Source organism: Plecotus auritus (genome assembly GCF_963455305.1).
Source record: "Plecotus auritus genome assembly, chromosome: 1".
In the NCBI taxonomy this organism is placed as follows: Eukaryota; Metazoa; Chordata; class Mammalia; order Chiroptera; family Vespertilionidae; genus Plecotus; species Plecotus auritus.
Window position 1 is genome coordinate 45805944 of NC_137770.1, and position 24742 is coordinate 45830685.

At 39.2% G+C, this 24742-nt stretch overlaps 1 protein-coding gene across 4 annotated transcripts in view; it reads left to right on the forward strand.

Annotated features, from left to right (window-relative positions):
• The window catches only part of MAP4K5 (mitogen-activated protein kinase kinase kinase kinase 5), a 107396-nt gene that overhangs the window by 7680 nt on the left and 74974 nt on the right, over positions 1–24742 (forward strand). For all 4 annotated transcript variants that reach the window (XM_080671620.1, XM_080671622.1, XM_080671619.1 and 1 more), the window contains exon 3: positions 12931–12988. In XM_080671620.1, coding sequence (XP_080527746.1) covers positions 12931–12988 — 58 coding nt within the window. The remainder of the gene's footprint in view (positions 1–12930; positions 12989–24742) is intronic.

A 24742-nucleotide genomic window follows, 5' to 3' on the forward strand; every position in this document is an offset into this window, starting at 1 on the left:
TCCACCAATATCATCTGCATCCATTCCTGTTGCCTTCCATTCTGTTGGCAGTAGGAAAATAATTGATTTCTTAAAAAATATAAATCTGAGGTTTTGTGTCATTCCCCCTTTTCCATAGAATAAAGTCTTAGACTAATATGGCTTTAAGGCCCTGCCTATACCAAAAGCCTCGCCATTCTAAACTTCTTTCAGCTCCTTATGTGCACTGTACTCTCTGTCCTTCCTTCAGGTTTTTGCAGGTACTATTTCCTTTTCCTTAGAACACTCTTCTTCTTCTCCTTCATCTGTTTATCTTCTAATCTTCGGGTTTCCTTTTAAACATTGTACTTTTAGAAAGGCCTTTTCTGTCTCTTCCAGGTCATATCTATCTGCTGTGTGATTTCTTGCCATAATACTCATCATTTGTCACTTATAATTGTTGCTGACAGTCTTCCTGCTCTACTCAGAGTGCATGAGAACAGGAACCTTGTGTTTACCACGGAATCGGGTAGCCTAGCATAGTGGGTAGAACATAGTATGTGTTCAATAAATGTTTTGAAGGAGTGAGCCACAGAGTGGTCATGTAAGTAAGAAGTTTGAAAGGGTTCATTAAGATCAAAAGAGTTGAGGTGTGAATGGTAAATAAGGAAGTAGAGGGAATGTAGATCACTCCGTGATGCAGTTTAGCTATGAAGAGAAAAAGAAATGAAACACACAATGTTTTTTCCCCACTCCTTTCACCGAAACTGATTACAGCTTTCAGTTGTTATCCTTTAAATTTTGTTTTATCACCCAAGTGAGCAGAAGTGTTGCTGAGTTTACAGAAGGAAATCAGACAATTTGGGAATTTAGAAAGGAGATTAAAGGCAAAAACTTAGGATGGGGTTGTTAGGAACCAATGTAGGGGATAAATTTAAAGCCTTCTTTTTTCCCTCCCTTCCTCCCTCTTCCCTTCTCTTCCTCTCTGATGTAGAGACTTAATTGATTTCCAGCCCCAGTTATTCCCCTGTCAGTTTGATTAGGATGAGGCACACTGATAAATGGAGAGCTGAGATGCAACAGGGTGGGTGACAGGATGAAAAGGAGTATTTAACATTTAATCAATATTTATAGAGGGTCTCTTAAGTGCTAGACGCTAGACACGGTTCTGGGTGAACAAAGAAGAGAAAGATTCTTACCATCAAGAGTCTGGGAGGAGAAAGACAATAATCAATAAACATAAGTTGTATGATATGTTAGCAGATGATTAAAGATGTGGAAAGAAGAAAAAGTTGAATCAATATGTTACTTCTCACACACATGCACCCCCTTTTTAAGTGCCCTGTGCCTTCTTGCCCCCTTTTTTAACCCTTCTTCTTACCAGTATCGGGATGAGCCAATGAGAGCATGACTTAATATATTTTAATAGACATAACCTTCGATAAATTAGTAACAATTTTTGCATTTTAAGCTTTTTCACTTTTATCTTAATTGTAATAGACAGTGGAGATGCTTGGGTCCCTTACCATTCCCCCTCCCCCCGCCCCAGGAGTAATTTTCTATTATTCTTTCTGAAATGGCATTGATCCATGAGTAGGACTTGCCTTCCTATTTTGCCTCTCTTTCTTGCTTCAACACAGGTAGCCTTCTAAGTAATGTGTTCATTTTAGAAAAATTTGATATATGAATAAATGAAAAATTACCTCTATCTCCTTTGCCATAATATAAGCATTGTTGTATACATCTTTCTAGACTTTTTAAAACTCATATTAAGGATATATACAGCCCAGTGGGTGTGGCTCAGTGGTTGAACATCTATCTATGAACCAGGAGGTCACCGTTCAATTCCTGGACAGGTCATATGCTCGTGTTGCAGGCTCAATTCCAATGTGGGGCGAGCAGGAGGCAGCTGATCAATGATTCTCTCTCATCATTGATGTTTCTCTCTCTCTCTCTCTCTCTCTCTCTCTCTCTCTCTCTCTCTCTCTCTCTCTCTGTTCCTCTCTGAAACCAACAAAAATATATATTTTTAAAAATCATGCTAACTGGTTTTAATTTCCAATCATAACACAAATCTAAGTATAGCTTCTCCACTAGGTTTGCTTTTTCCATTCTTCAACTCTTCATAAAAACTATTTTGCTCCTCTGTTTTCAAACCTCCAATAATGCCTCAACCTCTCTTTTACTCCCTCCTCTCTAACCTATCCTGACTGATGATGATAGAATTTCACCTTTTCTTTATCTAATCTTCTTTAAAAACAAATCTCTTTTCAGTGAGTTCCAGATTCCTAAATCCATGGAAACCTGACAGGCATCTCAACCTTAACAGATCTAACACAGAACACTCAGTGATAACCTGCTCCACAAAGCCATTCATCCCAACACCTTCCTAATCTAAATAAAACTTATGGCCTCCACCCAGTTGCTTAAGTCCAAAACCCAAGGTCATTAGTTTTTTAGAATTAGTGAGTAATTGGGCTTAATCAGATTAGGATTTTGCCAGGTTATTATGATAGAGGGAAAGAAGGGTAAGAAAGTTAAGGATGTTTCAAGAGTGATTATAAATAGCATGATGGATCATGGAATCCTTACAAGTAAGCAAGAGTGTGAGGAATTGAGAGGTAATTGGTTGTCATAGGAGAATGCATTGGGTTCATGAGGAAGAATTGCTGTAATGGGAGGACTAGAGTATAAGTGAGCTAAAAGGATAGAAGGTTATTATCAGGAAATACAGTGTTCGAAATCAAGATTCAGATAGGATGTCAAGGAATGAGAAATCAGAGAGGAGATCTGGATGTTGAAGTTTGTAAGAATAGTGGCAAGAGAGGTGGAGAGGAAGATTGTGAGCCAGGGGCCATAAAGTCTTAACATGAACAAGGAGCTATGACCAAGTTAGACGATAGCTATAAGAGGATGGTGGTTGATAGCTGTGCCCTTTCCCAGTCTGGGAGCCTTCGGGGATAGCCAACTGACAACTTAGGGCCGCTTGCCAGCCATCCGCCCAGCTTGTGGCTGAGTAGCGCTCCCCCTGTGGGAGCCCACTGACCACCAGGGGGCAGCTCCTGCGTTGAGCGTCTTCCCCCTGGTGATCAGTGCGCATCATAGCAACCGGTTGTTCCATTGGTTGGTCAATTTGCATATTACCCGTTAATTATATAGGGTAGGGTAGGATAGGATAGGATAGGATAGGATGTTCCCTAATACAAGACAGTTTTACTGCTTTGAAATGCCCATGATTTTTTCTTTCTTAAGACCTTTTCCTGGAATTCTGCCACAGTCCCTTACCCTCCCACTCCTCCCAGGAAAGTCTCATTAAGTCTCAGCTTAGGTTTACTTCTTCCTGAAAGCTTTCTCCAGTCAACTTTGACTGGGCTCAGAATCCTGCTAGGTTGTCTTATATCGCCTTGGAACATTTCTCACACTTTATTGTATTTATTTATTTTTATTTTTTAAATATATTTTATTGATTTTTTACAGATAGGAGGGGAAAGGGATAGAGAGTTAGAAACATCGATGAGAGAGAAACATTAATCAGCTGCCTCCTGCACACCCCCTACTGGGGATGTGCCTGCAACTAAGGTACATGCCCTTGACTGGAATCGAACCTGGGACCATTCAGTCCACAGGCCAACGCTCTATCCACTGAGCCAAACAGGTCAGAGCACTTTATTGTATTTACTATTCAGTTCTCTGTCTCTCCAAGTGATAAAAGCTCCCTGAAGGCAAGAACTATTTTATTTTATTACATGCCCAGTATCAACAACAGTGCCTGGCACATAGTAAGTATCCTATCTAATAAAAGAGAAACATGCAAATTGACCATACCTCCGCTATGCCCACAAGCCACCAGCTAATCAGGAGCGACTATGCAAATTAACCCAACAAATATGGCGGCAGCCACAGAGCTGGAGAGAGCAGGAGGCTTGGGTTGCCCCTGGTGATGGAGGAAGCCAAGCTTTCAGCCCACCCTGGAGAGAAATGGAGGCATGGCTGTGAAATTTTTAATTCGATAAATAATTAAAGGAAAGCTTTACGTTTATACATTTTAACTACAAATTTTCAACAAAGAATAAGAAGATACACACATTACATCTCGGTAGCCATGAAGTCAGAAGATAGTTTTTTTTTAATGTTTTTACTGATTTTTAGAGAGAGAAAGAAAGGGAGGAGAGGGAGAGGGGAAGAGAAAGAAACATCCATCAGCTACCTCCTGCATGAGCCCCACAACCAGGGCATGTGTCTGGACGGGAAACGAAATGGTGATCTTTTGGTGCGTGGGATGATGCCCAATCAACTGAGCCACAACAGCCAGGGCAGTGTTTCAAAACTAGGGCAAAAAAATGAAACCGGTGCCGTGGCCAATTTGGTTCCATGGTGATAGCGTTGTAGCTCAAAGCTACAAAGTTTCAATTATAGAAGATAAATAAATCCCAGATACCAGGGCCTCTGCTTGGGTCACCAGGGGGTGTGGCCGGCCTGCAAACCACCACAGGCTCCTCGCCCAGGCCGCCCCACGCTCCAAGGGAACCCCCACCCGTCCAGACACATGCCCTGGTTGTGGGGCTCATGCAGGAGGTAGCTGATGGATGTTTCTCTCTCTTCCCCTCTCCCTCTCCTCCCTTTCTTTCTCTCTCTAAAAATCAGTAAAAACATTTAAAAAGAACTATCTTCTGACTTCATGGCTACTGAGATGTAATGTGTGTATCTTCTTATTCTTTGTTGAAAATTTGTAGTTAAAATGTATAAACGTAAAGCTTTCCTTTAATTATTTATCGAATTAAAAATTTCACAGCATGTAGGAAAGTTCATGGCTGATAAAATAGCAACTGAATAGTATTGTTGAAATAGAAATGGCTTAGTTAGAAAGATCAGCATCTTTAATTTTTTTTCTTGGTGCTAGTGGAAATCTAAGGCTAACTTTTTACTGGGAATTTAAAAATCTAAGACAGGAGAGTTTGAGTTAAAATACTTCCAAAGTAGAAAATTGACTTGAAAATGTTACTTAGGAAATTAAAGAGAACTGCATTGGCAATGAGAGTAGAAACAATTAAGTGGAAAGGCTGTTTTATCAATTTATGGTGATATTGAAGTGCTGTAGTACTTCTGTTAGTTCCTTCTGTAAATATAATGCAGGATCTTCAAATTCTTATGGTTTAAAAACAAAAATGCTTGAGACTGTCACATTTAACTTGTTGCAGGGAAATGTTGGGTTTCAAACACCAGTATTACATATGACTACTTTGGATTTTAGTGTGAAATTGGATATTTAGTGTTAAATACCTGAAAGATCTCTTTAGTACATTGAATCTGTAAAGTTTCTATTTAGAATATCTTTTTTTCTGAAAGCCTCTTTGCCTTTCATTATAAAAGAACCTGGTACTGCTTTCTGTTTTAAAAATGCAGCTGGAAAATTACAGAGTAAAAACATGTGCCCATCAGTTGTTCACTTGGAGAGAACAGAAATATGTCTTCAAAGTGGAGACTGACATTTACATATTTATTCTATCAATGAGAGTTAAGGTTATGGGATTTTCTTTACTTTTTACTTAACTACATATATTTTGAAAACCTCTGCATGGTGTAGCTGAATTTTATTTTTTATTACATTTTATTGGGGTGACATTAGTCAACATGAACATAGAGATTTCATGTGTGGATTTCTAAGTTACAAAATTTGTATATAGCACTATGTGCCCAGTATCCAAAGTGAAATATTCCGTCACCTCATATTAGGACCCCCTTCTCTCCCCACCCCCTTCTCTCTGGCAACCACCACACTGCTGTTTGTGTTCATAAGTTTCAGTTTTATATCCCACATATGCGTGAACCATATGAGTGAAATCATATGGTTCTTAGCTTTTTCTGTCTGACTTATTTCACTTAGCATAATGTTCTCAAGGTCCATCCATGTTGTTGCAAATGGCCCTATTTCATCCTTTCTTATGGCTGAGTAGTATTCCATTGTGTATATGTACCACATTATCTTTATCCAGTCCTCTATCGCAGAACACTTTGGTGGTTTCCATGTCTTGGCCACCATGAATAATGCTGCAATGAACATAGGGGTGCATATATCTTTGAGAATACATGATTTTTGAGTTTTTTGGGTATATACCCAGGAGTGGGGTTGCTGGGTCATATGGTAGCTCAATTCTTAATTTTTTGAGGAGTCGCCAGACTGCTTTCCATACTGGTTTGTACCAGTATACATTCCCACTAGCAATGAGGGTTCCCTTTTTTCCACAACCTCTCCAACACTTGTTATTGCTTGTCTTGTTGATAATGGCGACTCCTAATGGGTGTAAGGTGGTATCTCATTGTAGTTTTAATTTGCATTTCTCTAATTGCCAGTGAAGTTGAACATCTTTTCATATATCTACTAGAGGCCCGGTGCATGAAAATTCATGCACTGGAAGTGGGGGAGCCCTCAGGGGCGGGAGGCGACCTGGCAATCAGGGGAAGGCGACTCCCCATCACATCTCTGCTGCTGCCACTGCTGACAGAGCAAGCCTCGGCCAGCCCTGGTTACCTGAGCCTCGGGCCAGCCCTGGGCAGCTGAGGAGACTGGGGGACTCCGGAGGCAGGTGCGCGGAGGGGTTTGCCACGCGTCTGCCGCCCCAGTGGGGCTGAGGGGACTGGGCGCCGCCATCGTGTGGCTGTGGGTGCCGCAATCTTTGAGGGCATGGCAGTCAATTAGTATATTCCCTCCTTATTGGCTCTGGGCACCGCCATCTTTGAGGGTGTGACAGTCAATTAGCATATTCCCTGCTTATTGGCTATGGTGCTGCCATCTTTGAGGGCAGGGCAGTCAATTAGCATATTTCCTCCTTATTGGCTGTGGGCACTGCCATATTTGCAACAGCATGAGGGTCAATTAGCGTATTCCCTCTTTATTAGATAGGATTGACTGTTCGTATGTCTTCTTGGGAAAGGTGTATTTCAGGTCTTCTGCCCATTTTTTGATTGGGTTGTTTGGTGTTGAGTTTTACGAGTTCTTTATATGTTTTGGAAATTAAACCTTTGTCTGAGTTACTGTTTGCAAGTATCATCTACCATCTGGGTGGCTGCCTGTTTGTTTTGTTATCCTTTTCTTTTGCTGTGCAGAAGCTCTTCAGTTTGAAATAGGTCCCATTAATTTATTTTTTTACCATTACCTTCCTTGCCTTTGGGGTCAAGCCCATAAAATGTTCTCTACCACTCAGGTCCATAAGTTTGGTACCTATATTTTCTTCTATGTAACTTATAGTTTTGAGTCTTATATTTAGGTCTTTAATACATATTGAATTAATTTTTATACATGGGGACAAACTGTAATCCAGTTTTATTTGTTTGCATGTGGCTTTCCAGTTTTCCCAGCACCATTAATTGAAGAGACTATCCACCATCTTTATTTTATGTGGTTCTGTGATTGTTATTCAAATCCTCCAATGGTTTGTTTCTTTCTGAACCCATCAGAAACTCTAAAAAAATAAATAAGTAAAGGTATCTTTGGTCCTTGCAACACTTTGGTTCAAATACATTGAAACAGTGTATTTGTGTTGACTCAAATGAGTCTGAAAGTATATACTTAAAATAATTTTATATGTGTTATTTTAAAAATAATTAATAGACTTAATTTTTAGTATAGTATTAGATTTACAGAATAATTGAGCAAAGAGTACATAGTTATATTCATCCACACCTCCCCCACCCACCCACACAGTTTCTCCTTTTATTAATATCTTGTATGAGTGGTACATTTATTACAATTATTGAGCCAATATTGATATTATGATTATAGTCCATAGTTTACATTAAGGTTCACTCTTTGTGGTGTACAGTTCTATGGATTTTGACAGAGACATAATGACATGTGTCCATCATTAAGTTTCATACAGAATAGTTTAACCATGCTAAAAATTCCCTGTGCTTCACTTGTTCATCACTCTCCACTCAAATCCCTGGCAACCATTGTTCATTTTACTCTTTCTACAGTTATGTCTTTTCCAGAATGTCATATAGTTGGGATCATACTATGTGGCCTTTTCAGACTGGCTTCTTTAACTTAACAGTATGCATTTAAGATTCCTCCATATCTTTTGATGATTTGATGGCTCAGTTATTTTTATTACCGAATAATATTTCAATGTATGGATGTACAGCTTATCCATTTACCTATTGAAGGACATCTTGATTGCTCCAGTTTTGGCAAGTATGGATAAAGCCTGCTATAAACATTCTTGTGCAGGTTTTTGTGTGGACATAGGTCTTTAACTTACTTGGGTAAATGCCTAGAGGTAGGGAATTGCTGCATCATATGGTAACACTAGCTTTGTAAGAAGCTATCAAACTGTCAGTATTTGTGTTTTTAAGAATTAATCTAATTAAGTTTGGAAGGATATACTCTAAATTATTCACAGGAGTTAACTCAGGGGGATGAGATTAGAAGGGAGGGGGATTATCATCTTTTATTTATATTATTTGAATTTTTAAAAACAATGTTAAGGAGTATTTTTTTTACAAGTACATTTTTTCTCCAAATGCTTCGTTTAATTATTAGTAATAAAAGTTGAAAATAAATCAACATAAATGAAAAGTAGTAGACCATTTAAAACAGTATATGATCAGTTTCATAGCACTTCTAAGTTGTAGAGGATTTTAATATTTTATTCTTATTTTTTAAGTAAAAAGAATAAGAACCTTCCTTCAATCATAATTGTCTATTCAACAAATTTATAGAGCATCTACCTCATAGACCTTCAAAGAATCATGGTGAAGACCTGGGGTAGGAGAGAGGTACCAGGTGGGGAACAAGGGGTCAATGGGGAAATAAGAGGGACATCTGTAATACTTTCAACAATAAAGATTTTTTTAAAAAAGAATTATGCCTAGAGTTAAGAAGAGAACACACTTAATATAGCCTTGGGATAAATATTAGGCAAGACTCCCTAGAAGAAGTGATACCTAAATTGCATTCTGAAGGATAATCTAGATTAACTGGGCTAAAGGGGCAGGGAAGAGGGCAGGGGAAGTGAATATACCAAAATGAGGACAGTGTTTTCAAAACAGGTCATTTGCTTCTGATTAATCTGACTGAAACTGGAGTTAATTGTTCCAAACTCTCAGAGAAGCTTATTAGATCTTTTCATGTTGTTAGCACTTGTTTGATAATCTGTAATTGAAAAGTATAGACTCATATTTTCTTTTGGTATCCAATGACAGGCAAAGTATATTGCTCGAATGCCTGTTTTGCTTAGAAAATTATTAAATTGCATTTTCACATATGGGGTGCCCTAGGTACAATGAAAATGAGCACCCGTATTAGTGATGACAGTATAATGGTGCAACCCTTTTAAGCTACTAGTATTTAGGCAGTATGTGTTAATGGCCTTTTAAATGTTCATATTCATACCCTTTGACCTAGTAATTTCATACTTTAAAATCTGAAAGAAATAATTTAAAAAAATGAAAAGACTGTAACATCCTTTATGTCTAGCAATAAAGGAAAACAATTATATGGATTATTATATAGCCATTTAAAATTATATATAGCATGGAGAAAGTACATACCTTTAAAAACAATAAAAATTTGTGTTTATAATAGAACTTGACAGGTTTAACATCCAAGGTTGGTGAAAATATACATTCACATAATTTATTTTAGAGCAATATGGCAATATATCCCTTTTAAATCCACATACCTTTTTACCTAACAATTATTCTTGTACTAATAAATTACTATATGCTAAAATATTTGCAGTGATAATCATTGAAGCACTAATTATAGTAAGTCTGTCTCTAATATTTTAAGTGGTAAATAGTTTTTCTTCTAGGAATTTCTCTGAAGAAAATAAAGCTGTGGATAGGTAAAAATCTAAGATATATTTATCCCTCTGTTTATAATTAAAAGATAATATTAAAATCCTAAATGTCCAACAATAACATATTAATCCTAATATATAAAAACCCTGGGTTGTAACGACCAGTAACGGCCAAGGCTCGACCAACCGGAAGTCAGTCCTGCAGTCAGCGCTGGGTTGCCGTGGTGCCCCAGCACTGACTGCTGAGGGGGCTGCCAATCAGGGCCAGAGGGAGGCCTGAAGAGAGAAGCAGGGACTGATCCACTGCCTCTGTGGCAGCTTTTGATCAGCACTTGCTTCTCTCCTTCTCTCCTAGTCTGGCCAGCAGCCATGCCTCCATTTCTCTCCAGGCCTCCACCGGGGCTGCTGATCAGCCCCACCTTTCTGATCAGGCCCCATTGATAGGCCCAGAGACACTGACTGGCATAGGAACCGACCAATCAGAACCAAATCTGGGTGCTGTGGGGAGCCAATGGCTGCCTACCAATGGAGCTTTTGACACTGACTAGCATTGAAACCAACCAATCAGAACCAAATCCGGTGCTGTGGGGAGCCAATGGCTGCCTAGGAGACGGAGCTTTTGACGCTGACTGGTATAGAAACCGACCAATCAGAACCAAATTGGCCAGCATAGGAGCAGTTGGGGGTGAGATCAGGCCAACAGGGGAGGGCAGTTGGGGGCAACCAGGCCGGGAGGGGGAGAGCAGTTGGGGGTGAGATCAGGCCGGCAGGGAAGGGCAGTTGGGGGCAACCAGGCTGGGAGGGGAGGGTAGTTGGGGGCGAGATCAGGCTGGCAGGGGAGGGCAGTTGAGGGCAACCAGGTCGGCAGGGGAGGGCAGTTAGGGGCAACCAGGCTGGCAGGGGAGGGCAGTTAGGGGTGATCAGGCTGGCAGGCAGAGGCAGTTAGGGGCAATCAGGCAGGCAGGCAGGTGAGCAGTTAGGAGCCAGCGGTCCCAGATTGCGAGAGGGATGTCCAACTGCCGGTTTAAGGCCCGATCCCTGGCAGTCGGACATCCCCCAAGGGGTCCCCAATTGGAGAGGGTTCAGGCTGGGCTGAGGGAACCCCACCTCCATGCAGGAATTTCGTGCACCAGGCCTCTAGTTAAATTATATGTTCCATTAATGGAAAATTAGGCAGTATTGCAAATCATGTTTAGAAGACTGATGGCATCATCCTCTTCTACAACATATATATACCCTCACGCATTAAATATATCATATATTCCATTAATGGAAAATTAAGCAGCATTGCAAAGCATGTTGTAGAAGATTGTGATGATATCATTGTCTTCTACAACACATACACACTGTCATGCACACATGCACATATGCATGCACACACAGACCAGAAAAAGAAACACATACACTAAAAGTTAACTTTTAAACTTTTTCCCTCCAGATTGTAAGATACAGATGGTTTGTGTTTGTTTTTAATCCTCCCCTGAGGGTATGTTTTTATTGACTTTGGGGGAGGGAGGGAGGAAGAGAAAGAAATATCCATCAATTGCCTCCTGTATACACCCGTCCTGAGAACAAACCCACAACCTCGTATGTGCCCTGACCAGAAATCAAACCTGCAACCTTTTGGTACACAGGGTGATGCTCCAACCAACTTAGCCATCCGGCTAGGGATTTATTTTTATTTATTTATTTATTTATTTATTTTTATTTTCCTTTAATGACCTATGACTATATTTATCAAATATAAAACAACCATGAGTATTTTTCCTTACTTTTCTTTTTTTAAGTTAACTTCAAGAATTTTTTAAAATATCTTTTTATTGATTTCAGAGAGGAAGGGAGAGGAAGAGTGAGATAGAAACATCAATGATGAGAGGAAATCATTGATTGGCTGCCTTTTGCACGCCCTCCTACTGGAGATCATGCATATGCCCTGACTGGGAATCAAACCATGACCTCCTTTCTGGTTCATAGGTCAACACTCAATCACTGAGACTCGCCCCAGTGGACTAAGTTAAATTTATTGAAGTAACTTTGGTTACTAGTGTTGGGGTTCTTGGGTTCTCCAAGTTAGAAATCAAGAGGAAGCCCAGAGAATTTTCCAGACATATTTTATTAAGCTTATGCTGGAGCACAAGAGAGGCAGCACTGAGGAAAAGAAAGGTCCTCTGAACTGGTTTAGGGGCTGGCTCTGCTTAGCTGTTTTATAAGTTAAGGGCAGCAGACCTGTGTGAAAAGGTGGACTTTAAAAAAAAGTGGCCTTTGCCGAAATCGGTTTGGCTCAGTGGATAGAGCATCGGCCTGCGGACTGAAGGGGCCCGGGTTCGATTCCGGTCAAGGGCATGTACCTTGGTTGCGGGCACATCCCCAGTGGGAGGTGTGCAGGAGGCAGCTGATCGATGTTTCTCTCTCATCGATGTTTCTAGCTCTATCCCTCTCCCTTCCTCTCTGTAAAATATCAATATAATATATATATAAAAAAAAAAGTGGCCTTGGAATTTTCTGTGTCAGGCTATGAAAAGCAAGAGTTTAGAAGGGGAAATAAGACATTTCAGTAGGGAGTGGAGGAATGGTTGCATTCTTGTGGTGGGCCTATCTGTGGTTTTTTTTCTGGCCATCAGGAAGCCTTGGAATCCCAGCAAGGGGCCATGGGGTAATGCCAGTTCTGTGGGGTATTTTTGGTGTGGTGTCCTTGGGATCCCAGGCCCAGGTCCCTATGTTCTCTTACATTGGTTAATGACAATATGTAAATTTCAGGTGTAAAGCATTGTAATTCAACATCTGTATACTCTATTGCATGCTCACCACCCAAAGTCCAGTTTCCTCATGCGTATTTTTCTTAATTAAGAAAAATATCGGGGAAGGAGGTTGGTGAAGGAGAGGACATTTGTAATACTTTCAACAGTAAAGATAAAAATACAAAATAGAAAAATATTAAGTATAAAGAAAAGACTTGGAGGAAGTACACCAACATTATAAACAGTAACTGTTTTTAAGTGGTGGGAGTAAAGGTAATATTTTGTATATTTTCTTTTAATGGAAAAATTAGTATACTCATTAAAATTTTGTTTTTTAGCTTTATTAAAAGCATGATTGATAAGCAACAATTAGCATAATACAAGTAACCTTTATATAGTTAACAAACTTTTAAAACATTTTATTTTCATTGTAGGCCAGAAATATACATACGGGAGAGTTGGCTGCAGTAAAAATTATCAAATTGGAGCCTGGTATGTATTAAAACACTCATGACAATTTTTTAACACTTTTCTGGTGCAGTTCACAAATATAGAACTTAAAAGCATTTTCCATATTTCCTTGTTTCCCTTCTTCCAAAAGAAATGTTTATATATTGTCAGGGCAATAGGATGTCTCAAATGTGGCTACATTAAATTGCATTGGAGGTTATTAGTTAAAGGCAAGTTTGGTGTAATAGTTTTGTGGCTAAATAAAAGTTCAAATGTGCACATTCAAAAATGGGAAGACACATTGACAATGTTAAAGTAATTTTCTTTTAAGTTATAGTGAAATAATTGAGCTTTGGTATTAACTTATATGAGAATTTGATTAGGAAAGTATTCATTGATTTTGGGGGGATATTTGGTAATATTTGGCATAATGATATTTTATGTTAGCTGTTGTCTGGCTGATTGATTTAGGTTTAATAATTCTGGTCTTAGACTAATGCTTTTTTTAAACACTTTTTTTCTGACAGAAGGCTGTTTGTTTTAAAACATACTGAGTGATTTGCTTTGAAAACAAAAGAACTATATAAGACTTTAAACAATTTTATTATTTTGATATCCTCAAAGTTTTTCTTTTCTTAGTAATGGGATCTTTTAAAAAAAGTATTCAATTGGTATTGTGCCCACGTTTACCACAAAAATTAGAAAATTCAGAAATGTGTGAAGAAGAAAATAAAAATAATCCATTTGTCACCCTGAGACAACTATTATTGCCTTTTAGTGTATTTCCTCTTATTTTCCTCCTGTGTATACATGTAAACATTTTACAGAGAGCATATACTACATGTACTATATGCTGTTCTTCATCTACATTACATAAAGAACATTACATAATTTTTACATAGGTCAATAAATATTCTTTTCTTTTTAATTGAGTTATAAGTGACATGCAACATTATATTAGTTTCAGGTGTACAACTTAATGATTCAATATTTGTTTATACTGTGAAAGAATCACAGTAAGTCCAGTTAATATCTGTCACCATACACAGTTATATATATTTTTTTCCTGTGATGAGAACTTTTAAGATTTGCTCTTTTGCCTCGCGAGCATAGCTCGGTGGTTGAGTGTCGACCTGTGAGCAAGGAGATTGGAGATTGGTGTTTGGTTCCCGGTCACGGCACATGCCCGGGGTGTGGGTTTGATCCCCAGTGGGGGCCCTGCAGGAGGCAGCCAATCAGTGATTCTCCCTCACTATTGATGTTTCTGTCTCTCCCTCTTCTCTCCTCTCTGAAATCAATACAAATGTATTATTTAAAAATTTTACTCTTATCAACTTTCAAATATCCAATACAATATTATTAACTACTAGAGGCCGGGTGCTTGAATTCGTGCGTGGGTGGGGTCCTCGGCCTGGCCGGCAATCAGCAATCGGGGCTGATCGGGGCCATCTCACCCAGTCCCAATCGGGGCCTATCAGGGCGGCCGGCTGTGGGGAGGGACCATGGGAGGTTGGCCAACCACAGGAGATTGGCTGTGGGAGCACACTGACCACCAGGGGACAGCTCCTGCATTAAGCATCTGCCCCCTGGTGGTCAGTGTGCGTCATAGCGACCAGCCGTTTGGTCGTTCAGTTACTTAGGCTTTTATATACGTAGATAGTCACCATGCTATACATTACATCCCATGACTTTTTTATTTTATAGCTGGAAGTTCCTACCTTTTGTATTCCTTAACTCATTTTGCCCAACCATCCACCTATCTGTTCTCTGTATGCATGAGCTTGGTTTTTTGGTATGTGTTTTTTAAAAGATTCCACACATAAGTGAGATCTGTTATATTTATAATGCCCTCAAGATCCATTTATATTGTCAAAATTAAAAGTTTCTAATGAGATCAGTAGTAGCTTTTTTTTCCTCCAAGTTTTTTTTTTTACTGTGGTAAAATAAACATTACATAAAATTTACCATCTAAACCTTTTTTTTTTTAAAATCCTCATCCAAGGATATTTTTTCCATTGATCTTTAGAGAGTGAGTGGAAGGGAGGGAGGAGGGGGAAAGAGAGAAAAACATCTATGGGAGAGAGACACATTGACTGGTTGCCTCCCACACGCCCTGACCAGGGCCAGAGATCAAACCTGCAATCGAGGTACGTGCTCTTGACTGGGAATCAAACCCAAAACCCTTTGGTCTGTGGGCCAATGCTCTAACCATTGAGAAAATTGGCCAGTGCTGAATGTGCTACCATCAACACCATCCAACTCCTGAACTCTTTTCATCTGAAACTCTATAGCCAGTGACAGTAACTTCCCATTCCCCTCTTCCCCCCAGCCCCTGTCAACCACCATTCTGTTTTCTGTCTCTGATTTTGACTACTTTAGGTACTTCATATACAATATTTGTCTTTCTGTTACTGGTTTATTACACTTACTATAATGTCCTCAAGCTTCATCCATGTTGTCACATCAGTTTCCTTTCTTTTTAGGACTGAATAATGTTCCATTGTGTATATATATGCCACATTTTACTTATCCACTCATCTGTTGGACACTTGGGTTGCTTTCAACTTTAGCTATTGTGAATAATATTGCTATGAACATAAGCTACAAGTATTTCTTTGAGACCCTGCTTTCAGTCTTTTGGGTATATACCAGAAGTGGAATTTCTAGATCCTATGATATTTCTGTTTTTAATTTTTTGAGGGACCGCCATACTATTTTCCACAGTGGCTGTGCAGTTTTACATTCCTTCTAACAGTGCACAAGGGTTCCAATTTCTCTATATTCTTGCTAACAGTTGTTATTTTTCTATTTTGGTTTGTTTGTTATAGCAGCAATCCTAATGGGTATGAGTAGGTGGTATCTCATTGTAGTTTTTATTTGTATTTCCTAATAATTAATAATGTTGGTATCTTTTCATGTGCTTATTGGTCATTTGTATATCTGCTTTGGAGAAATATTTATTGTAAGTCCTTAGTCCGTTTTTTAATCTGGTTGTTTGTGTTTTGGTGGTGTTTGAGTTTTGGGTGTTATATTAATCTCATCAGATTTGTGATTTACAAATATTTTCTCCCATTATTTGGGTTGCCTTTTTACTGTGTTGATAGTGTCTTTTGATGCCCCAAATTTTAAAAATTTCATAAAGTCCAATTTTTAATTTGATGCGGGGGCCAGATGCAGTGGGGGCCAGATATGGCGGGGATCTCCCTTTTCCGCGTCCAGCACGGAAAGAGAGATGAACAAACCGGTTCTAAGTGGAGGTGGCCAGGGATTGAGAAATAAAAGAAAGAATGAAAGAAAGAAATAAGACGCAGAGATAGATTTAAAAAGCTGGGAGCTGGGTGGAACCGCTGCCACCTCTGATGGAGAGGCAGGGACCACGAGCCTATGCAGCACATTTATTTTATACCCCCAAATACCAGGAAGTAACACCAAAACTTAGGATCAGAGGAGCTTATTTGCATTCTTGAGTAGGCCCTAGCATTCCTGGTGCTTGCCTGGATTTACATATCAAAGTCCGATAGGCACCTGAGCTGAAATGAAGGCCAAGCTGATAACATGTCCAGCCTTTTTGGGGAAGCATGTTCCCAGGGCGTGGCTCTGCCTATCGCCCTGAGTTCAGCTGACAATAATTAAAGAAATGCCCATGTGCCTTCCCAGGCGCTGTCTACAAATTTATTCTTTTGTTGCTATACCTTTGGTTCATACCCAAGAAATTATTGCTAAATTTAATATCATGAAGCTTTTGCCAATGTTTTTTTAAAGAGTTTTATAGTTTTAGGTCTTACATTTAATTTAAGTCTTTGATCCATTTTGAGTTAATTTTTGTTTGTGGTGTTAGATAAGGGTCCGACTTCATTCTTTTGTTGATGTATATCAAGTTTTCAACCATTGGTTGAAAAGATTCTCCCTCTGAATGGTCTTAGCAACCTTGTCAAAAATTAAGTATTATTCTGGGCTATTTGGTCTGTATGTCTGTCTTTATGCCACTATCACACTATTTTGATACCGTAGCTTTGTAGTAAGTTTTGAAATCAGGAAGTGCAAGTCATCCAGTTTTATTCTTTTTCAAGATTGTTTTGGCTATTTGGGGGTCTCTTGAGAGTCCATATAAATTTTAGGATGTGTTTTTCTCGTTCTTCAGAAAATGTCATTGAGATGAGAAGTAGTAATTTTTGACCAGTAGGTGAATAGTTGATGATCTGTTTGTTTGCTGCTTCATAAACCTAGACATGTAAATTGTGTGACCAGTCATTATGCCAACAGTTTCTTAATTTTAGCAGTTAAAATGATTTTGCATTTCAGATACAATATTTTGACCATTATGTATGACTAGAGGCCCGGTGCATGAAATTCGTGCATGGTGGGGGGAGGAGAGGGGGATCCCTCAGCCTGGCCTGCGCCCTCTCGCAATCCGGGACCCCTCAGACATCCCTCTCACAATCCGGGACGCTGCATCCACCAGTGACCATACTTTTCATACAGGTGAAAGGCATCTTGCTGTTGTATGGGCAGCTACATTTTTTGCCCTGATTATAAAAACATAACATGATCCTTCTGAGGCAGTAGTGTCATTTTCCCCATCTCATGGGTGGAAAAACTGAAGCAGAGAGAAGTTAAGTAATTGCCTTTGTCACACAGTTATAAGTGTCAGAATCAGGGCTGACCACAAAATGTACAAGCCAGAGTCCATGCATGTCATCGCTGCATCATCCTGTTTTTTCAGTGTTAGAGTAACCTTGCCAGGTTTTAATTTTTAAATCTAAGAGACTGTTCCCAATATAAAGGGCAGGGTCCCTAGCCCTGGCCGGCAATCAGGGCCAATCTGTGGGGCAACCCGTGGGGCAATCGGGGGGCCCCTGCTGGCATCCGCCTCAGCTGGCGGCCTGGTGACACCCATTCACGGGCCCGGACCGGCAGCTCCCACGTTGAGCATCTGCCCCCTGGTGGTCAGTGCGCATCATTGCAACCAGTTGACTGGTCACTTAGGCTCTTACATATATAGGCTAGAGGCCCAGTGCATGAAATTTAGTGCACTTGTGGGGGGGGTCCCTCAGCCTGGCCTGTACCCTCTCGCAGTCCAGGACCCCTTGTTCCTTACTGCCTGCCTGGGAGTGCACTGACCACCAGGGGGAAGCTCCTGTGTTGAGCGTCTGCCCCTGGTGGTCAGTGCGCGTCATAGCAACTGGTCATTCTGCCGTTGGTCTATTTCCATATTAGGGTTTTATTTTTTTATTTTTATTTAAAATATATTTTATTGATACTTTACAGAGAGGAAGGGAGAGGGACAGAGAGCCAGAAACATCGATGAGAGAGAAACATCGATCAGCTGCCTCCTGCACACCTCCCACTGGGGATGTGCCCGCAACCAAGGTACATGCCCTTGACCGGAATCGAACCCAGGACCCTTCAGTCCTCAGGCCGACGCTCTATCCACTGAGCCAAACCGGTTTCGGCTAGGGTTTTATTATACCGTATACTAGAGGCCCGGTGCACGAAATTCGTGCACTCAGCGGGGGGGGGGGGGTCCCCCAGCCTGGCCTGTGCCCTCTCACAGTGCAGGAGCCCCACGATCGATCACCCCAAAGAGGTAGGCCCCGCCCACTCATCCGGGAGTCCTCGATGGATTTCCCCAAAGAGGTAGGCCAGAGCCGGGGGTCCTGCCTCAGCGCTGCGTGGAGCCGCAGGACCCCCGGCCTCACCGTGCAGAGCCGCGGGCCCCGCCTCCGCGCCACGCACACAGCATCAAGCCCCTGCCCACCCACGCGCACACGTAGACCCCCCCCACCCGTGCACACAGCCTCCTGGTGATCGCTTGTTGCGGCATGAGGGCGTCACGGTGTGAGGGCATGACGACCACATAGACTTTTATTAATAGTATAGAAGATAGATATAAAAGATAGGTTAGCTGTTGATGGGATGGATCATGTAAGTGTTAGGAATAATATAATTTGAATCCACAAATTGATTGATCTTCCCAAGCCTTCCTTTTCCTAGATCAGTCTTCCCCATTTTGCTAGGCAGTTAGCCAAGCCATTGCCTTAATTTCTCTCTTTTCTTTTTGTACTCCAGGGTCAGTGTGTCAGCAAGTTCCTTCAACTCCATTTCCAAAACATATCCTGAATCCAACTTCTTATTATTGCCATCTCCACTCTCTTGGCCTCCCTGTTTACTCTCCCACACTTCCCATCTGCCACCATCTAGTTTCCATTAAACTACCAGAGTGATCTTTTTAAAACACAGATTTTTGTGCTCTCCTGATTAAAACATTTGTGGCATTTCCAAATCCACTTAGAATAATATTCAGACTTTCAACCTTGCTTATAAAACCCTATATGAGCTGCTCTGTCTACTATTCTGAGCTCATCATGTATCATTTCTGCTTCCTTACTCTGCCTCTGCTTTCTTCTTATTGAAACAGCCCAGTTGGTTGGAGTGTTGTCCCATACACCAAAGGGTTGTGGGTTTCAAACCCGGTCAAGGCAACCAATGGTTGTTTCTATCTTTCTAAAAATACCAATAAAAACGTATCCTTGGGTGAGGATTAAAATAAAACAAAACAGTCCGAGATTAAGCTAGCTCTTCTATTCTACTTGAAGTACTGCTTTTCATGATCTTTGCTCAGGACATGTGACTGCTTGGTACTTACTTATTTATATTCTAGAGGCCTGGTGCATGAAATTCATGCACAGGGGGAGGGTGTCCCTCAGCCCAGCCTCCAACCTCTCCAATCTGTCCCCCCCAACTGCCCTCCCCTGCAGGCTTGGTCACCCCTAACTGCCCTCCCCTGCAGGCCTTGTCCCCCCAACTGCCCTCCCCTGCAGGCCTGGTTGCCCCCAACTGCCCTCCTCTACCAGCCCGGTCACCCCTAACTACCCTCCCTGCAGGCCTGATTGCCCCCAACTGCCCTCCCCTGCAGGCCTGACCACCCCCAACTGCCCTCTCTTGAAGGCCTGGTCCCTCCCAACTGCCCTCCCCTGCTGGCCTGATCACCCACAACTGCCCTCCTCTGTTGGCCATCTTGTGGCGGTCATCTTGTGTCCACATGGGGGCGGTCATCTTTGACCACATGGGGGCAGCCATCTTGTGTGTTGGAGTGATGGTCAATTTGCATATTAGGCTTTTATTATATAGGACTAGTAGCCCTGCACATGAATCCGTGCACCAGTAGCTCGCTGCCACCCTCCCGTAGCTCTCTGCCTGCTGCCCCGCCCTCCTGTAGCTCCCTCCACCCTCACCCTCCCCTCATAGCTTGCTGCCCTGCCCCCTCCTATAGCTCTGCGCTGCCCGCTTGTAGCTTGCTGCTCCACTCTCCTGCTGATCCATGATCCGGTCATTACGCGGTTGGTTGTTACACTTCACGGCATAAAAACCATTTGCATGTTACATGTTTATTATATAGGATATTTGTTTAAGATCAGTCTCTCCTACAGTGTAAGATCATGAGAATAGTGATCTGTCTTCACTGCCATATTTCAACACCTGCAACAGTATATTCTTTGTACAGTGAATATTATATTTGTCTTTCTGTTGTTTTTGTATAAGAATGACAAATTAATTAGGTATATAATTATTGTATCACACATTCTTTTCCCACCATCAAAAAACCTATAGGCATTTTCTCCCTTGAATACTGTTAGAAAAAACTGTAAGGCCAGCCTGATATTTGTCTTCTTACAGGTAGGTGACTTGTTGCTTCTGCCTGATTGTTTGTGGTACCAAGTGCTGCCTGCATATCTTCTCTAAGCTGTGATGTGCAGAAAATACGGCCTTAATCTTTATTATACCTTTAGATTTTTATTCATGGTTAGTAGTAATTGTAATTTTAAAAATTAGTAAATAACAACTATGAAATTAGTCACCTGAGAAATAAAATGCCAGGTTCTAAATTAGTTTAAGTATATGTACTTTTCTTTTTAGAAAACAGTTTCATTTATTTTCATCATCTGTGCTTTAGAATTGAGGAATTGATCTTCTGTTTTTGATGGTGATTTTATTCCTTTGGGTTGTTTCATTACATTTTACTTGTGGAGTTTTTCCCTCTTGTTTCTTGCCTTTAAAAGAAATGTTTTCTGTATGACCATAGATTTTTATAGCATGATTTAGCATTTTCAGTAAAGCCAGAGTAGATGGTGTTTTTCACATTTTCAGAATAGACCTAAGGGAATGTTTAAATAAAAAATCTGATGGTATGCTAAAGAATTATTTCATCATTCAGTTCAGATATGTCAAATAATTCTGGAGACAGCTGTATTTCAGAAATGAATTCAGCTTTTTAAAAAATTGCACTTAAGCCAGTACATTATAAAAGTGCTTCCTTGTATTAGTTTAACAGATGAGCTGGTTTAGAATTGTTTTTAGACATGAAAAGGTAATTATTTGCCAATATGACTTACAAAAAGCCTTATGTCTGATTAAATATAAACAAGACTTTTTTTTAAGTAAATGAAATTGCAGCTATAAATTTAATAACACTTTTCACCCCAGTTAAAAATAATTGAAGTTTATTAGAGCCTTGAATTTTATTACTGATTTACTGACTTACCCCTGGCAATTTACATTTATATTATATTTAAAATTTTACTGAAAATTTGCCTTTGAGGCTTTTCCTAATACTCATAAAAATTCTAAAGTGAACATTAGCTTTAACAATAAAAATAAATTGGCACAGAGAGTTGGTTTTTTAATTAGCCACAAAAACAATTGAAAAAGGTAACAAGTCAGCATTCCTTCCTGTGTCCTCATGTTTTTTTAATTCTTTTTATACACAGACAAATGATTATTTCTAAGAATGATTTAACCATTTCTGTATTTCATTTTAATAGTAGCTGCTTATTAAATATACCATCTTACAAATAAAATTTGACATACCAGTAATTAGTATTAAAAGTAAATAATGTATATTAGTGATATCGTTTTGATTTTTAGTTGCATTTTCCATCTCTTTGTTCAGGCATCAGAACTACCCCAGAAAAGGAGGCAGGTATTATGATGATATTTGTCACCATGTTTTCCTGTCCTTGTCTGAATTTCAGCTTTCCCTCTAACTCAATTTACAGATGTTCATTTGCTCAAACAAATTTGTAGTTAGTAGCAGCCAACAGCCAGAACAGGAGCAAGATTCTTGGGATAGTTAATCATCAGAATCCTACTTTCCCTTTCCCTCTCTTCTCTCTTATAATTACCCTTCTTTTATGGTGAAACTATATGATAATATTTTAAAGTTATACAAATTATAGTTTGTTGAAAACTGTAAGTCTTACTTACAGGGATGGAATTTAATAAAATTACCACCCAGAGTCATTAATGCAATATACGTTTGCTTGCTTGCTTGCTTGTTTTTTTAAATGCTAAATTGAAATAATCATGAAATAGTTCAGTATGTTTAAATAAAATAAGTTAAATGTATTTCATTAGTGTAAACAGTTTTTAAAATAAGTAAGAATCTTTAAGTATCTTTTAATAGATATTTAAAACATTTCTCACTTTTGTCTTGTTTCCTGGATAAGCACAGAAAGAAGAACAAATTTTTAAAAAGTCAAGGTCTATAAAGATTTAAACAGCCGTTAGTTTGCCTTGTTAATGTTCTTCAAAGAAATTCCAAAGTAGGGGCTTTGGCCAAATGGGACAAATGTCAGCTATCCTAGTTAAGTGTTATGTTCTTGCTATTCACTGTTTGCTTCTATTTTAAAATCTAATAATTTCGATTTTTAAAAATAATCTGTAGAGTAACATATTAGTATCCTATCTTCAGTATTTGGAAAGCTCAAGCCTGAATTGGTGGAAAATGTTAATTTGATGTCACAAAAGCCCCCAAATATGTTCTTTTAAGTAATAGATATAGAAAACTAATATGGTTAGATATTTCCTAATATTTAAATAGTTAAAAATCACTTAATTCTAGGGTACTCTTTTTCAGTTAGATTCCAATTTGCTTTTGAATACAAGATAAAGTTGAAATACAAATATTTTTTATTACTCTGTAATAAAAAAGATGAACTACAATGCCAGGTTCTAAATTAGTGAATTTAAAATAGAGAGGATTTTTCTCTTTAGTTGAATTTTCAGAATCTAAGATTGGCATCCCAAAGAAAATGTTTTGTTAGAATTGACTGTCCTGTTTATTTGCATTCTTCATTCATTTTGCTCAATTGAAAAATTGTTGTTTTTTTTTCAGTATTGCTTTGGCTGTTTGGGGTATATCCTTCCATTTGTATCATCTTTGATCTTTTTTCTTCAGTGTCTTAGAGTTTTCTGAGTACAGGTCTTTTATTTCCTTAGTTAAATTTATTCCTAGGCAATTTTTAATTTTGATGCTATTGTAAATGGAATTGTTTTCTTAATTTTTTCTGATTGTTCGTTACTGGTATATAAAAATGTATTCTTTTTATATACAGGCAAATGATTATTTCTAAAAATGATTTAACCATTTCTGTAGCACAGAATGCGATCAATTTCTTTATTAATTTTCCATCCTGATACTTTACCAAATTCATTTATTAGTTCTAATGCTTTTTGGTGGAATCTTTAGGGTTTTCTATAATTGTACTATGTCATCTGCAAACAACAACAATAAATATTGCTTGTCTTGAATTGGAATTGCACTGTGTGTGTTGCTTTAAAAACCTCAGGGGGTTTTTGCCCTGGCCAGTGTTGGAGTGCATTCAAGAGGCAGCCAGTCTATGTGTATCTTTCTTATCTCTCTTCCCCCCCCCCCCCCCCCCGCCCCCCAGCCTCTCTTTTTCCTTTACCCTTTCCCTCTTTTTCTCTCCCTCCTCCCTCCCTTCCACTCTCTCCAAAAATCAATGGGAATAATATCCTCTGGTGAGGATTAGCAAAACCAAATAAAAACTCTTGGTTTAATAGTTGTAAATGTGTCCTTGGGTGGAACACCCAGTCACATAGCAGAAGCTAATGTAGTCTCTCACTTTAACTCAAGCTTGAAAGAATTCCCACACATAAAGTTCCAAGAAATATTAGCTCAGAGTCAAAAATCACAGAAGATACAAGGAATGAAGGTGCTTTGAGCAAGAGCCAGCAGAGACAAGCAGAACAGAACCATTAAGACATCAGATTTTGGAATTACATACTCTACATATGATATAATTAGATAAAAGAATGATTTGAAACTATGAGTAAAAAGTAATAAATTGCCAAAAGAAAGATAAGCAGATTTGAAAAATAACCAAATTTATTTTCTGAAAATTAAAAATAATTATATATTTAAAATTAATAGATGTAACAAATTAGATATAGATTGAATGAAGAAACTATGCAAAATATAGCTCAAAGAAGCAGAAATATGGAAGAATATAAAATAAGTGCAAGATAGAGTGAAAAGATCTAACTTAGGTCTAATTAGGGATACAATTTGGCAAAGGCATTTGGAGCATTTCTGTTGAAAAATGTTCAGAACTCAGAGAAAACACCAAATATTTAAGAATTTCAACCAGAATAAATAATTAGAAATGCCCATGCGCATATGTAATGATGAAACTGCAATATATTTAAGACAAAAGATCTTTGATTTTTTTTAAAACTGTGTTTTTATTGATTTGAGAGAGAGAGGAAAATCGCCAGGAGGGGCAAGAGCCCCAAGTGGGGCATAATGGAGTGCCAGAATGTATCTAACAGTAACTATAAAATTCCGATGAATAATATCTAACAGTAACTCATATAGGTTTGTGATAGACAAATTGGAAAATGCAAATCAAAAGAAGAAAGCAAAATTACTTTTAATTTTTACTACCCAGACATAAATATGGTGTATGTTTTTGAAATGTTTTTTCTATATACATA